Source organism: Poecilia reticulata, chromosome 21 (genome assembly GCF_904066995.2).
Source record: "Poecilia reticulata chromosome 21, P_reticulata-male-v2, whole genome shotgun sequence".
In the NCBI taxonomy this organism is placed as follows: Eukaryota; Metazoa; Chordata; class Actinopteri; order Cyprinodontiformes; family Poeciliidae; genus Poecilia; species Poecilia reticulata.
In genome coordinates this window covers 6,700,888-6,715,916 of record NC_088850.1, presented here as the reverse complement: position 1 = coordinate 6,715,916, position 15,029 = coordinate 6,700,888, and the positions used below count along the sequence as shown (strand labels likewise).

Sequence of the window (15,029 nt, the reverse complement as noted above, 5' to 3'; positions counted from 1 at the left end):
AAGTCGATGTAATACTTCCCATTGGGGCTCTTTCATTTGTAACTGGTTTCTTCTGTTTGATGCAAGAGCATTTCCTGGTGATGTAGTCCTCTATATCGCTTTTCATGAAAGGCCAGTAGAATCGCTCCCTTGCCAAGCTCAGCACTTTTTCAACGCCGACATGACTCAGGTTGTTGTGGAGGTGAGTCAGAACTGTTTGTTTATATGTGGCGGGCAGAACCAGTTGCTGTCGACTCGCAGTCTTTCTGTAGAGCAGATCATCCTCCAGGTATAATTTGCCCCACTCTCGCAGCAGCCTCCTCGTGTGTCCATCAACTTTATTTCTTTCATCCTCTGTTAGTGGTTTGTCTTGTTGTTTCAACTCCACAACTTTCCCAATGGCGGGGTCTTTCCTTTGTTCCCTCACCAGCTCATCGTGACTGACTGTCTGCAGACCCTCGAACTGGGGTTGGCAAGGATGTGACAAGTTGAGGGCTGCCACCCAGGCCACATCTCTCTGTTGAGCTCTCCGACTTCCTTCCCATGCAGCACAGACTGTGTCCTCTGATAGTTCTTCAGAGCATTCATCCATAAAAGTGTCTATATCCAGGGGCCATCGCGACAAGGTGTCGGCATCAATGGCAGTTTTACCTGGTCGATATTTGATGTCGAAGTGGAAGTCAGCCAACTGCCCCACCCACCGGTGACCCACTGCATTAAGCTTGGCAGTGCTCAGGATGTATGTGAGTGGGTTGTTGTCCGTGAAGACTGTAAAATGTGTGGCATAGAACAGATAATCACGGAACTTGTCACAAATCGCCCACTTCAATGCCAGGAATTCGAGTTTGCCACTGTGTAGGTGATAATTCTGTTCCGCTGGCGTCAGTGTGCGTGACCCATATCCAATCACCCTCATTTTTCCATCCTGAACTTGATAGAGAACCGCACCCAGGCCCTTTTGGGAGGCATCAGTGTGAAGTGTGAAAGGGCGGTCGAAATCAGGGTACGCCAGCACTGGGGGTTTGGTCAATCGGTCAATGAGCTGCTCAAGGACCTGTTGATGTTCTTTGGTCCACTCTATTGGGGTTCGAGAGGACTGCTGGTGGCCTTTTGTTTTTCCCCGTGGCAATTTAAGCTGAGAGGTGTCGGCCTTTGACTGGAGCAGGTCATACAGGGGCTTGGCTATACGTGAAAAATCCTGCACATATGTTCTGTAATAGCTCAGGAACCCGAGCATTTGCCTGATGTCCCCAACTGTTTGTGGTGTCTTGTGTTTCAGTGTTTGTACTGCTTCAAAATCTTTAGGGTCCATCCTTACTCCATCTGCCGATACCAACCGGCCAACGTACCTGACCTCCTTGCGAAAGAGCTCGCATTTCTCTGGCTTCAACTTTACACCATGGCGCTGCAAGGCTTGGAGGACTTTGCGTAACACCTGCACATGCTCTTCGAATGATCTGGAGAAGCACAAAACATCATCGAGGTACGGGATGCAGCACTCATCTCTCAGCTCGTCAAGCATCCCCTCCATGCTCCTTTGAAAAGCTGCCGGTGCGTTCGACAACCCAAACGGTATTCGGACCCACTCATACAGGCCCCATGGGGTTGTGAACGCAGTCAGGTACCTTGACCCTTCGGCAATAAAGCCTTGATGGTACGCTTTCCCTTGGTCCAGAATCGAGAACCAAGCATATCCTCCCAGGGAGTCAGTGAGATCTTGGATTCTAGGGAGGGGATGGCGGTCAGGTACAGTTTTGTTGTTGAGGAGCCGGTAGTCGACACAAAGTCGTAAGGACCCATCTTTCTTTCTGACACATATGACAGGGGCTGCGTATGGTGACTGAGATTTCACAATCCAACCTTTAACCAGAAGTTCCTGGATGTACTCTTTCACTTCTTTGTAGAGTGGCTTTGGAATGGATGCGTAGGCTCTTTGGACTGGGATATCATCCTTAGTCCTAATTTCCATCTGCAGAGAAGGGATGCATCCAATGTCATCACCATCACGGGAGAAGGCTCCACACTCCTCACAGAGCACTTCCTTTACCACCTGTTGTTCTTCTAGGCTTAGGTGACTGATCTCGACAGGAGGGAGCCAGGAGTCAGTTAGAGAGCTGCTGGAGGATGCAACTCCATTGACCCTAACTGCAGCCATTTCTTTTTTGTGGGACCCTGGAGTGTTGGTCTCCAGGACCTTTATGACATGTTGGATGGTTCCCAGAGGAGTTCTTTTGGGTAGGATGACCTCATGTTTTGAGTGATTGGAGATGGGCACTTTAACATATGGTCGCCTGGCCTCATTGACTTTTAAGAGGCCCTCCCCCACACCCAAGTGTCCTAAAGCAGTGCTCCCCTCTGCAGGCTCATATAGGACAAAAGGGTCAAAGATGTTAAAATTTGGGGGTACCCTGCACCACACATGAGCTGTTCTGCCAGGGGGAATAATAGTGTGGTCTCTACCCACCCTTATTGTGACTGGATCGTCATATGCCCTGGGAGGCACCTGGATGAAACTCACAATGGCCTCCACCTGCTCCTCCTCTATCCCAAATGCATCACGGAGGAGACTGACCACTGTGGCAACCGCCTCACCCGAGGACTCCTTTCTTTTAATGATCTCCTCCAGTACATTGGCACCAAGAAGGGGCTGGGGCAGGGGCAGCTGACTGACAAGAAAAGGAGCCTGTATGGTCAGGTTGGGGTCATCGTTTCCTGCTAAGTTGACAGTGAGCTCTACCCATCCACTGTACGGCACTGAATGGCCTGTAACTGCATAGACACTGAGTTCCTCCTCTAATAGCTCAGAAAGGGGTCTCACAGTACAATTTGAGATGTGAGTGGCAGCCCATTCTTGGTCGATTATACTCACTTGTGACCCTGAATCAAATAGGGCTGTAATTGGGTAGCCACCAAGCAGGCATTTCAGCAGGCTTTTCTTTCCAACCAGGGGTGCTTTACAGGCGACTGTTCTCTGGCCGAGAGGTGTATGAGGCTCCTGACGTTGTCTTCGTTGGAGGCGTCTTGCTATTTGACTTGAAGCTTGATCTACTGGTCGGGACTGGAATTGCTCACCGGTCTCTGGGTGTCCCTCATCAGAGACCGAGTCCCGTTTCCCTGTGGCTTGACTCGCTTCAAACACCCAATCGCCCTGTGCCCTGCTTCTCCACATGTAAAGCAATGGTTACACTCCTGTGAGTTCTGCTCAGTACACCCAGGGCAACGAGCCATCCTGCCCCTCATCTGAGCTGTGGGTTGTCTCAACAGAGGTTGTGGCCGCCTGCTTGAGGATGGTTGGTAGGGAGGGTGTGGTTGCATATGGGCTGACCTAGTTAGAGGCAGGGACACTTGTGGGTTAGCTGTATGCAGGTCCATCAATGAAGCCACCATCTGAGTCAAGGCTTCAACTTGAGCACTGAGCTGTCCTATTGTCTGGAGATTCTTACTGTCTGCTGCTGCGTCTTGTGACTTGTTGTAATCACCTCCTGTTTCAACTTTGGTACTGTGTGCTTGTGTTGTCTTTTGTCTAGGGAGTTGGCCCAGTCTGCGTTGGTGCTCATTCTCATCACTCATGATTTTCATGACTTGGCTGAGGATTTCCTCATCTGTAACTTGACTGTTTGCAATCAGGGGCCTCAGTCTCTGTCGGAGGTCTGCATGTTTCGTTCCTAAACCCTGGTATATAGTATGGAGAAAGACTTTTTGGATGGTCTTGGGGTCATATGTGATGTCTGTACTGGTGTGTCGAGTTTGAAAAAGGAGTTTCTGTTTTAGCCCAATCATGCGGTACAGGAACTGTTGAGGTGGTTCTTGGTCTGATTGCCTGGCACACATCAATTCCTGGAACATCTCAGTTGATGCTTTCTCACCAAGGTGGGACCTGAGGAAGCCTTTGAGCTCAGATACAGTAATTGAGTCTTTGTTTACAAGCATGTCTTTAAAGGCTCCTGGTTTTATGATCCTCAACACCCCCCTGACCACTTCTGCCTCTGTAAAACCCTCTTTTACTCCCTCATCAATTTGTTTACTGATGTTGTTGTAGCTTAAGTCAGAGTTCTGATCTCCAACCTGACCACCATGTACTTTGAAATCTTTGCGCTGAAGGTAGGAGAGGTCCTTCAGACACACAGGTTGATCCGGGGTCATTTGTGGTCTGTTATATAACTCTGACTCAACTTGGTGGAGAGAAACTGGAATTGGTGGGGTCACACTAGATTCATACTGTCGGAGTTTCTCACCCAGTTCTTCATACAGCTGCCTCAGTCCTTCTACCGACCCCATTTTTGTGTTGGGTTGGGTAATAGAGTCAGGCTGGGACTGTATGACTGTACTGTTAAAGTGAGCATGGGGTTGTGATGTGGAGTGTTTGATTGTTACAGACTGAGTGTGACTAGGTTTAATATGTGCACAAACATCATCTAACACACTCGCTCCAAAATTATCAGTAGCATCAGCATTCATTAGCTTATATATCAAATCATTCAAATCCAGCAACCAACCCATACCTTTGTCTTCCCGCTCGAGTAAGGCATCAGACTGCAAAAGGAAATGACAAAGTCCATGCAGCTTTCTTCATTGTTTGGGTCCAGTTCACCTCCATGCTGGCTAACAGTAGCAATGTCTTTTGCCACCTGATAAACGTTGTCGCTTGGGAGTTTGAAAAGTTGTTTCTTGATGTTCCATATTAACTCTTTGCGAACCTCTGCCATGGTGTCTGGTTCTCCTACAGCTCGGTCCTCCAGTTCAGTCCTCTGATAAATTACACGCTGTCCTCCAAATTGATGAGTTGACTCCTCTGAAGATAGCGTACGATGTCCTCTGGATCAACAACTTGGCTTAGCTTTAATTAGAGTACGTTGTCCTCTGGATCAGCAACGTGGCTCAGCTGCAGCTAGAGTGCGTTGTCTTCTGAATCGGCAATGTGGCTCCTTGGTGATCAGCATACATTGACCTCAGGATCAGCAGTGCAGTTCCAGTGGAGGATCGCGGTTCCTTCCCACACTGATCTTCCAATCTGGACACCCACGGGTTGACTCCTGGTCTTCAGCGGTCACCTTGGTCACGTGGTTCTGGTATCTCTGGATCTACTCCCAATATTTTTGATGAGGAGAGATCCCGGACGAGCCCCCACAGTTTGTTACACGTCTCAGCATATGATGGACAGTTGTAACAAATGATGTTTATTTTTTTTATTTTTTTTTATTTTTCTTCCTGCGGTGAATTTCTGCTTCCCCTTTGATCCTGACGGAGAGCCTGTAAAGACGAACAGCGTCAGAGATAGAAAAAAAGGACAACCGCCGTCTTCTTCCCCAAACTCGGTCTCTTTATTACAAATTATTGAAATCATGAAATTATTAACACTTCCTAGAACAATCACATTCCTGTGTCCCTCTGCTGCTACCAAAAAAACACGCAGCCTTCACCTGAGTAAAAAAAAAGTATCAACTCCCACCAGTCAATCCACAGCGCAGAGATGTACATTAAAAAAAACATTTCTCAAATAAGAGGATTAATTATGTTAAATAATGCAAGATCGAGATGTTATAATGAACGAAACATTAAGCTCTAATCTCTTTTGACTAACTATTCACCGACTGAATAACTACAGTTTAATTTATTACATAGAAAGGGAGAAAAAGTAACGTCTATAATAATAATACTACTACTAATAATAATTCACTTTTAACAGATAAAACAACACAATGTATGTCAAGGTACCTATGTTTGTTCGGGGAATGGAACGGAGCTAAAAGATACATGTAGCGATCTTCAGAACGACCGTTAGTTGACCGTTGTAGCCAAAATGTAGCTAACAAATCCTTTTTTTTTCAATGTTTCAGCACATCTATCAAATTACAAATCCTATCCAAATATACCTTGTTACTCCACATTTTTATCGGGGGGGCAGCCTTCACCAGTTTCTCATTACTAACCTGTAAAGACGAACAGCGTCAGAGATAGAAAAAAAGGACAACCGCCGTCTTCTTCCCCAAACTCGGTCTGAAGAGCAGGGGGCGGGGCTCCTCACTTCCGGTCTCCTGGTGAGACGTTGCCCGAACCTTGGTTACTTTTTTTTCTATTTAACAGGGTAATTTGGTCTGGAGTGATAATTAAATTTTCTCACTTTGTGGTGTATCACATAACCACTATTCACATACTCCTCACGGTACCTGTCAGTTCAAAGGGTTTTAAAGCAGAGATAAATATGGAGGATTTCTTTCGTGTGCCGTCTCCTCCTCCAATGCATACATCAACTGCACCCACTCTTTGCATGTTTAAAATTACCATTTGCATACATTTGCATTCAGACATATATAACAGCAAACAGTGCCGGAGGGGGACTCCGCACATTTGAGCTAGTTTTCAATAACATCAATTATTGAATATGGGATTTCTGCAGGTTTCACCACCACAAAGTTGAGACTTTTTAAGACCATTTTAAAGACCATTAGCAAGCAGAATTGTACAAAAGCAAAAGGCATATTTTATATAATAGATTTTTAAGCACAGAATGAATGTAGCATTGCACAGGATGGCAATGTAAGACAATGGCAAATGTCATCCAGCCAACAGGCGATAAATATGCACTTTTCCCTAGCTAACAAGCTAGCTAGGGTAAATTAGCACCTAGTCAGCAGTAGCTGCAATCACCTTCTGTCACAGAACCCAATGATTATGTCTATGGGTGATTCAAACATTCGAGTGACAAAAAAGTCCCACAAGACACACCACGAAATTTAAGACCTGTAATTGACGCATTTAAGGCTGAATTGCTTCTTTTTTAATAAAACAAATTTAAGACATTTTAAGGCTTTATTTTAGCTACATGAATTTAAGTCTTTCTAAGGATGTGTGGACACACTGGAATACTTCACCTGTTGACCCTCGTTCACCTCCGCCTTCCTCCATTCTTGACCAGTTGGGGGTGGACTTCCCGCTCGATCCGCCCTCTCCGGTCGCCTCCCGTCTCTCTGACGACATGGGTGAATGCCGGCTGCTCGCAAACCTGTCAAAACAGAAAATCACAAACAAGTCTGAGGCAATACTTTTTAAACTTGTTACAAGTGATTAAAGATGCAGAGCAAGAAAAGGCAGGAAGACATAATGAAAACTTGCCTCAGGGCTGTAGTGGGTGGAAGTAGAGAACCTTACTTTGAAATATTACAATTGTCTGACAAATATACTGTATTTTCAACGTAATTTACTTCTGTGGCCTGAAATGCCAAAGTCTATATATTCAACGTCCTCTAAGTATGAAAAGTGATGATTGCACCATCGCTTTTATGTCACTAAAATAAACAGGATGAATAATCAGGACAAAGCGAGTGCCTCAGGGCAAGTTAAAGGTTTACAGGATACAAATGTTGAGTTTGGGTAAGACGCATTCGACAAACAATTCCAGTGTCGCTCTTACTGCTCAGGCATGGACTTCTGCCTCCAGTGCGCAGAGCTTCCTGAGGCTTCACTGGAACAGGACAGGTTGCTGGGAGAGCTGCGGTTGTGAGGCGAACGACCCAACGCCAGCGAGGAGGCCAGGCTGTAGCTCTCAGTGCCAGGAGACATCCTGCAATACAAACAAGTTATAGAGATACACTTTGGAAATGTATTCACTGGAAAGTGAGGAACAACAACAGTGAATGGAAAAGCTAAAAAACATGCCAGAGTGAATACAGCGAATGTTAGCTCCAGTTGCCGACTAATTTAGCAATAAATTAATCATTAACTGGAGTGTGCAAATGCTAAAAAGGGTCATTTGATGAAAGAAGAACAAACTCATATGAGCAGTTAAGCCAAACTGTACAAAAATATATATATATTCTAGCAACACATATTTAAACAGCTCTGACCTCTTGGAGTCCAGAGGTCGCCCGTCGCTGCTAACGCTGCGTGGAATGGCGGCGCCTCTCTCCAGCCTCTCAGCAGACAGGGTCTTCCCCACCGAGCTGCCCAGGCTGATGGCTCGGTTGGGGGTGTGGGGCTGCGGCGAAGCGGTCAGGGACTGCTGAGGGCTGCTGGACGTCCTCTGCCACTTGTTGTTGTTGCTGCGGAACGGGAACTTGTACTCAAAGGAGCCGCTGTCTGTGCTGCTGCCTTTGTATTCAGACACCGGGACTCGGTAGAGCTCCGAGCAGCCCCTGCAGAGACGGGGACAAACGGGTTAAGTTAAAACGTTCCTCGCCATTCATGTGGCTTTGGGATTTGGGAATATTGAATGTCACAAATAAAAGGTCACATTTGTCCTACTGCCTCAAAGCCTCAGCTTTTACAATTTGCACATTAAAGCGATTTGAGTCCCAATGCACTCATGAGCTGCATCTGTAAAAGTAGATTGATTTTTATCAGCCTGTAAGAAGTTCAGACATTCTGAAGCTAATTTAAATTAGGCTTGAAAAGCATTTGTTTTTGTCCGGTCAGATTTCAACACCTTCTACTCTAAAACTGGACACAGTGATGCCAAATACTAAACACACAGCCTCAAAACCACTATTCACAGAGTAGCTGGTGTCAAAGTGAGTTTGTTTACATATATTCACTTCCACTTACCTGCGTGGAGTGGCGTCATCATGTGGTGGGATGATGACAACACGCACCGTCACTGAATTTCTGAGGAGGTCAATCATCTGCTCATGGGTCAGAGTCGCAACAGCAACTTTGCAGATTTCGACCAATCGGCTGCCCTGACGGAGTCCCGCCTGCCAAGCATATCCATAGGGCTCCACCTGGAAACAACAAAGTCTCAGTGAAGCTAGTCTCCATTAAAAAAAAAGTCACATAAACAGATAAAATTCAAATATGGTGATTGGCTTTTTTGTTTTTTAAAACTGGAGAATATTTGAAAAACATTTTTTTTAAAAAGCCTAAATCATTGTATGTGTAAAAATCCAGGGATTATCCAACTGTTTACAATAAAAGAGAGACTTATTGACTGTTGCAGTCTCATATCCAGCCAGCAAAATTATAAGTAAGCTGCATCAAAAACAGAGTTAAACATGCACAGATGAAATTTTGTTTAAATTTAGTGCATTATTTTACTGCATATGCTTGGGATAGATATTTTTAGCCTATATAAAATATTCAACAGTGTATCTTTAATAACCCGGTTCCAAGATTTTTGTGTCAAACTGCTTCCTATGGCACCAAACACTTTTGATTTGCTGTCTCGTATGGGTAGTAATATGAAAAAACGTTACTTAAGCTTAAGTAAAACACCTAAATCATGACCAAATGTGCAAAATAAAACATTTATGTTAAGAAACAATACCTCTGCCACAATGCCTTCATAGTTGACGTGGAAGCCAAGCTGCCCCAGACCGTTTCGCCGAAGAGTCATCTCGGATGTCTCACAGCCCTTAGTTAGAAACTGGACAGATTGAGGGCAGAGGGAGAATTAGACACATCAAGTGATCACAGGTCGAGACGTCCTTTTCCAAGTTAAACTGATGTCCCGTTTAGGAAACCTGGAAGGACTGCCTCTGTTTGTAACTGAGTTTATTTCTGTGTCTCTGCAAACATGGTTCTATTGAAGCTGAGAGATCTTAGGGGATACAGGTGAGGCCCAAGAGAGTTTAGGGCAGAAAGTATGCAGCTACATCACACACACAGGTTTCTGAATTGACTTGCACTCAACACATGACACCCAAGACGGAAAGTTCTTTCTTTTGGTGAAACCGGTGTCTGCGTGGAGACAAAGACGAGTTACAAGAGAGAAACTCCCTTGAACTTTCGTTTCATCATGTGACTCCCATTGTTCAGGCGAGGATAGAAGAGGGCTGAGAAGATACTATGCTTCATCTGAAGGGCTGAAAATGGGAACACTTGGAAAAAGAAACTCCACCGATGAGTTAGCTCACAGTGGATCTGTGAAAGCAAGTCCAAGTCACAAATAACTCCTTCTTATGGTTACTCACTACATAGATCCTTTTTTCCTTTTTCTAATGATGCATCTTCAGGCTTAAAGGCACCTCTGCATTTTTCTGTCTCACCAAAGAAGTTAAGCTCCACTGAAAAGTGCCTAATATAAAAAGTTACTGCAGTTGAACATTTCTGTGTTAATAGGGGCAATAAAGAGTATTAGAAAAAAATGAAAGGCATAAGGGCAGAAACAAAGAGCAGAAAAATAATTAAAGTTTGATCACTTCCTCTTTTTAATCAAAAGCCAATTGGACATAGAGCAATATTTGCTAATGAATAATTGGACTTTTGTTGAAATTTACTGGTATGCAAGAGAACGAAAACACACAGAATCTCTGCGCAATTCAAGTTACATAAACAGATCATGAGAGAAAAAACATTCGCATGCGTAAACACGCATGCATTTATACCTTTCAAAACCAAAAGGCAACACTGAATGATTTTTAAAGCTCCACTGATTACATAAGAAAACACCTTTTTCCCCCCAGCCTGTTTCCATGGAAACGGCTAAGAACGAACAAGCATCCACTTCACTGTATGTGTAGGTGTATGAGCCATTAGCAGAATGTTGTCCAGAGGTGTTTCTGAAACTCCCCTCAATAAAGTGAAACGCATGAAGAGACAGCAGGCTGGCATACAAAAATAAAAAAAATGTCGTCATTGAATAGTAGGAGAGTCTGTGAGTAGGTCAGGTAAGAGGGAAAATCATTTTTGGTATTTAAATAAAAGTGAATTTGATCCAATTTTCATCATGAGGACCGTTTTCCCTTCCTCAAAGCATGTTATCGCCATCAAACATGTATAATGAGTTACAACAGCATTTAATTTCCATTTGGGATAAAGTAAATATTCTGGCATTGTGTAGGTGTGAGTCCTCTTACCTCCAGACGTTTGACCACTTCTTTGAAATCCTCAGTGTTATTACTGATGCTCCTGAGAGACGCACTTTCTCCTCGCTCGTAGAAAATCTTTAAAGAAGCAGGACTGCTGAGAGTCCAACCAATTACATCCTTAGTGGCGCAGTTGAACACCACAGCTTTGGCCTCCTGGTCCAACAGGATCATGAAGTCATTGGAAATGGCCAACAGGGCCTCGATTTCCCCTCCGTTCCCATGATCCTCAGCGTAAACCGGCCAGGTCACCGCGCCGAGACTGCGCAGCTCCGCTCCTTCGTACGGCCGGGTCTTCTCTTTCTTTTTATGAGCCAAGGAAATGAAAGGAAACTTTCCAGAGGGATCAATCGGAGTGCTGGTGGTGTGGCGCTCTGCCAGGTCCCGCAGGTACTCCTGCCGCGTTCGGGTGGCCATGGCACGAAACTTGTGTGATTTGTGAGCAGCATTTTCGGCATTGATCACTTTGGCCAGCAGGAACTCCCGGAAGACTGATGACTTTGGAAAGGTCACGCCCTCTGGGATAGGGGGGCCGAATGAGGGCATGTCTTTGGAACGGGTGACTGCCACACTAGGAAGAAAAAAATAGAAAAACAAATTAGCCAGGCAGACATTAAAGAGAGACTTGTGAAGCAGGTTTATCAAATTTAGTTATACTCAGTTTGGAAACGGAAATTTGAACCCAGACATCAAGCAGTGGATTCTTTTGTTTTGATTTATTGTTTTGCTACAGAACAAGCCAACCAGAAAATTTCAATCAACAGCTTAAACTATTTATAGCACTGAGGGATCCAATTAAAATGTGCTTAGCTGCTGGCATGCCAGAGAAACAACTTATGAGTTTTAAGAGGATTTCTTACCAAAGTAAGTATTTACAAATATGACAGTGTTTTAATTTTTTTTAACATTCCTAAAGCTTTTCCATTTCCAAATTCTGCACTTTTTCAGACTTAAATATCTACATTTTATTAAGATTGTGACACTTTAATACAGATCATTTACATATTTGCAATGTTTTAAACAGTTAGACTCAACTGTAAAAACTTTGAATCATAATTTTTTTTAGAATGAAAGAGTCATTAATGGTACGATCTTCCATCAATTGTAAGATCGTACTTGCTTGTGCTGGTTTAGCACAAGCAAGAATAACTTACTGCTGTGTTTCAGTTTTAATAAAAGACATTTGAACATGTACATATGTTGCTTAAAATTTCTGCAACACTCAAATTTTGGTGTGTTTACTTGAGGTTATTTTAAGGCATGTATAAGCTGAATTATATGCTTTTTTCCCCCTTCAGTAAGATCCTGAAAGGGCAATTTGAGGTAGTTTGCCCTTTTTGGTATGTCATTAATTCAGCCGAGCCGTCATGGAGAGACGGGAAGAGAAGAAAAGGATGCACCATGACTACTTTTCCAAACCTCTAGCCAAATGTGACTCCTGGGTGAATAAAATGGAAAAGGCTTCTGAGAAAAGAGTGAATAAAAGGCTGACGAAAAGGGGGAAAAATGCAAACAGGTGGGGGAATGAGACACAATAACACACACAATAAAAGAGGTGTCAAGTAACACACTGGCCTGGAGAGCTCATATTCCTGCATGGCTTAATTTTTCTAGACTCAACCAAAAGAGCTCAATCACGAAATCCTATCACAGGTGATAATTGCCAGGTGACAAGAGAGGCACAGGGAGTCATAGCCCCCATCCCACACAATTTCCTGCTGACAAGCATCAGCACACATGTTGACACTGGGATTAATCACATTGCCTAATAAGCAATACCTGTGTCACCCACATATTTCTAAACATACCTTAGAGACATCCTGTCCTCGCTGGAGACATGTGGTGTTCAATTATACCAGCCTTCAAATTGTTGACAGCTTATTTCCCACCTTAACTTGCTTGTGACAGACGGATATGAAAGAGGAAGCATTTTTCTGGCTGAAATAGCATCGCAGAATGAACCTTTTTTTCTTTTTTTTTTTATAAATGGAAGCAGTGGAAAAAAGCTAGAGTCTCAAAGGTTTGTTTGAATTTCCTCTACGGTGAAACAGCTCAAGTCTAGTCAATATGGCCAAGTAGGAAAGCTTAGACATCAGCAGTCATAACATCAATCATTGACAAGTGAAAAAGCTGCATGTTCTTTATCTTATAATGTTAGTTCCACTAGAAAGTAATTGTCTCAAATCATCAATCACTCCCAGCCAGATTTATCTTCATTTGCAGATTCTGTGCAGTGCTTCCTCGTTTTTTGGTACCAAATTGGGGGTGGTAAGAGTCAGACCTGGCCAGGTATTTCGTCCAGGCATTTTGATTAGCAGCAGACTGACTTAGTTGATTGGCGACATCTAAATTACCATTTTCAAGTTGGGGAGTTGCAAATCGATCATGGTCAAATCTTGAGGCTCAGAAGAGAGTATATAGCGCCAACTGAAGTAGGACACTCGCAACAAACAAATACTTTAGATTTAGGAGAAATTGGCATTGGAAAACCAAAAATGTCCTGTCCTTAATACAGAATGACCTGATGGTACTTGCCTTTTTCAGTTGCTAAAGTACAAAAAAATGTTTCTTGGTTTCAGAGACCTGACAACACATTTATCTTTCATGTTTCCCAGGTCTTGGGCCCCGTTCACAATAACACAAAAGTTCTGCGAAACAGCTGTGTTTGCACCACCCGTCCAGAAACAGAAAGACTTAACTGTGGGGGTGTCCATGGGAACTGGAAACAATGAAGCAGAAGTAAGCTTCTTGCATTGCTTTCTGTGTTCAAAACCACAAGGGTGGACAGCTTTGTGCTTTTCTTTTCCCCACATCTATCTCACTTTGTCCTGATTTCTTCAAAGGCTAAATGTCATAATTTTGATTGTATTATTGCCTCTTACTGGCACAGAAATGATAATATATTTGATACATTATCTTGGCCTAAATAGAAGCATCTATAGGATGTTTTTGACAACCTATCTTTGATAGTCCTATGTATCATTTCCTTGTCAAAAGCTATGAAAGATGGTTAAAAAAGGAAACAGCAGAAATGACCCAGCAATAGGGCCAATTGATGCATGTTGGGAGTAGAGTCCAACTCAACAGTCAAAGTCCTGTACCCTCACCTACTCATGAAGATCATTGCTAGTGATAAAAGAAAGATGACATTTTGTCTGCATAGCTACAGACCAGACAGTGCTACTGCTGGCCACAACGTTATTTCTGATGGCTGTTCAAGACTTGTGCAATGTTGCTAACTTACAGTACTTAGTAATGCACAGGCAATCTGAAAAATGTTGACAACTCCTACGCAAGAAATTGACAGTACTGTCGCTATATATGCCTGCTACTCTGCAAATGAGTAATGAATCACACGTGGTATTTTTGCGAGGAGAGCTGAAAGTGGCTACAAGCAGGGAGAACAATGAGAATGAGACCTTTTATTTCCATTCTTTTCAGTCACAAAAGATGCTGCTAAATGTATTATACCGAAGCTCTGAAATCACTTGTTCTGATCTCAAACACCAGTGAGTCAGTAAAGCCGGGACCTGTGACTCATGCAGGACAGAATGCATTGATGGTGGTATATATGCATACAGGTAGGGGCAGAAAAGTAAAGAATTACACTGCATACAAGATTGAAATGATTTAAAAGAAGGAGAAGAGAATGGTGAGGCTGAATATGGTAAGAAAGAGAGGAATGCTGCACAATGGGAAATGCTGGACTATGAGGCTTCTTGGTGATCTTCATGGCAGGAGGTTGAGCAGAGGAAATCAAAGGGTAAATTCCTGTGGTTTTAGTGATTTGTGGGCTTATAAATATCCAGTGTGTGGGCAGTCTGCTCTTCCAGTATCCACAAACAGCAGCTCAACAAGCCAAGAAAAAGAAAAGGAAAAACAAAACAAAAACCAAGTCAATACCTTATGCTGTGGGGAGTTCAGAGATGGACACGTATCGAGGGGAGAAATATGAGGAAGGTGTATGAAGTTTACCTTGTTTCTCTCTTCTTGCATCAAGTCAACTTTTAAAGTTAGATTGAAGACTTTAAATTAAATTTTTTTAAAAACCACCAGAAAACTTAAGATTTTCAAACCCTTCAATGAGAATGTTAAAATTAAAAAGCAGGCTCCTCCACTAACCCATTCTTTCTTTTTTAAATGTCCACACATATTCATATCAAAAATTCAATGTGCACAAGAGAAGCACTATATACACTACACTCCCAAAAGCATGGCTTTCTAGATGAGTAGACGCTTAATTTTGTTTTC

General features: G+C 43.3%; 1 protein-coding gene across 3 annotated transcripts in view; it reads right to left on the bottom strand.

The window, feature by feature from the left end:
• The window catches only part of sipa1l1 (signal-induced proliferation-associated 1 like 1), a 79,416-nt gene that overhangs the window by 16,398 nt on the left and 47,989 nt on the right, over positions 1-15,029 (bottom strand). For all 3 annotated transcript variants that reach the window (XM_008397398.3, XM_008397400.3, XM_008397399.3), the window contains 6 exons: positions 10,770-11,349; positions 9,239-9,337; positions 8,521-8,696; positions 7,824-8,111; positions 7,391-7,540; positions 6,852-6,982 (listed from right to left, as the gene is read on the bottom strand). In XM_008397398.3, the coding sequence (XP_008395620.1) occupies positions 6,852-6,982; positions 7,391-7,540; positions 7,824-8,111; positions 8,521-8,696; positions 9,239-9,337; positions 10,770-11,349 (1,424 nt within the window). The remainder of the gene's footprint in view (positions 1-6,851; positions 6,983-7,390; positions 7,541-7,823; positions 8,112-8,520; positions 8,697-9,238; positions 9,338-10,769; positions 11,350-15,029) is intronic.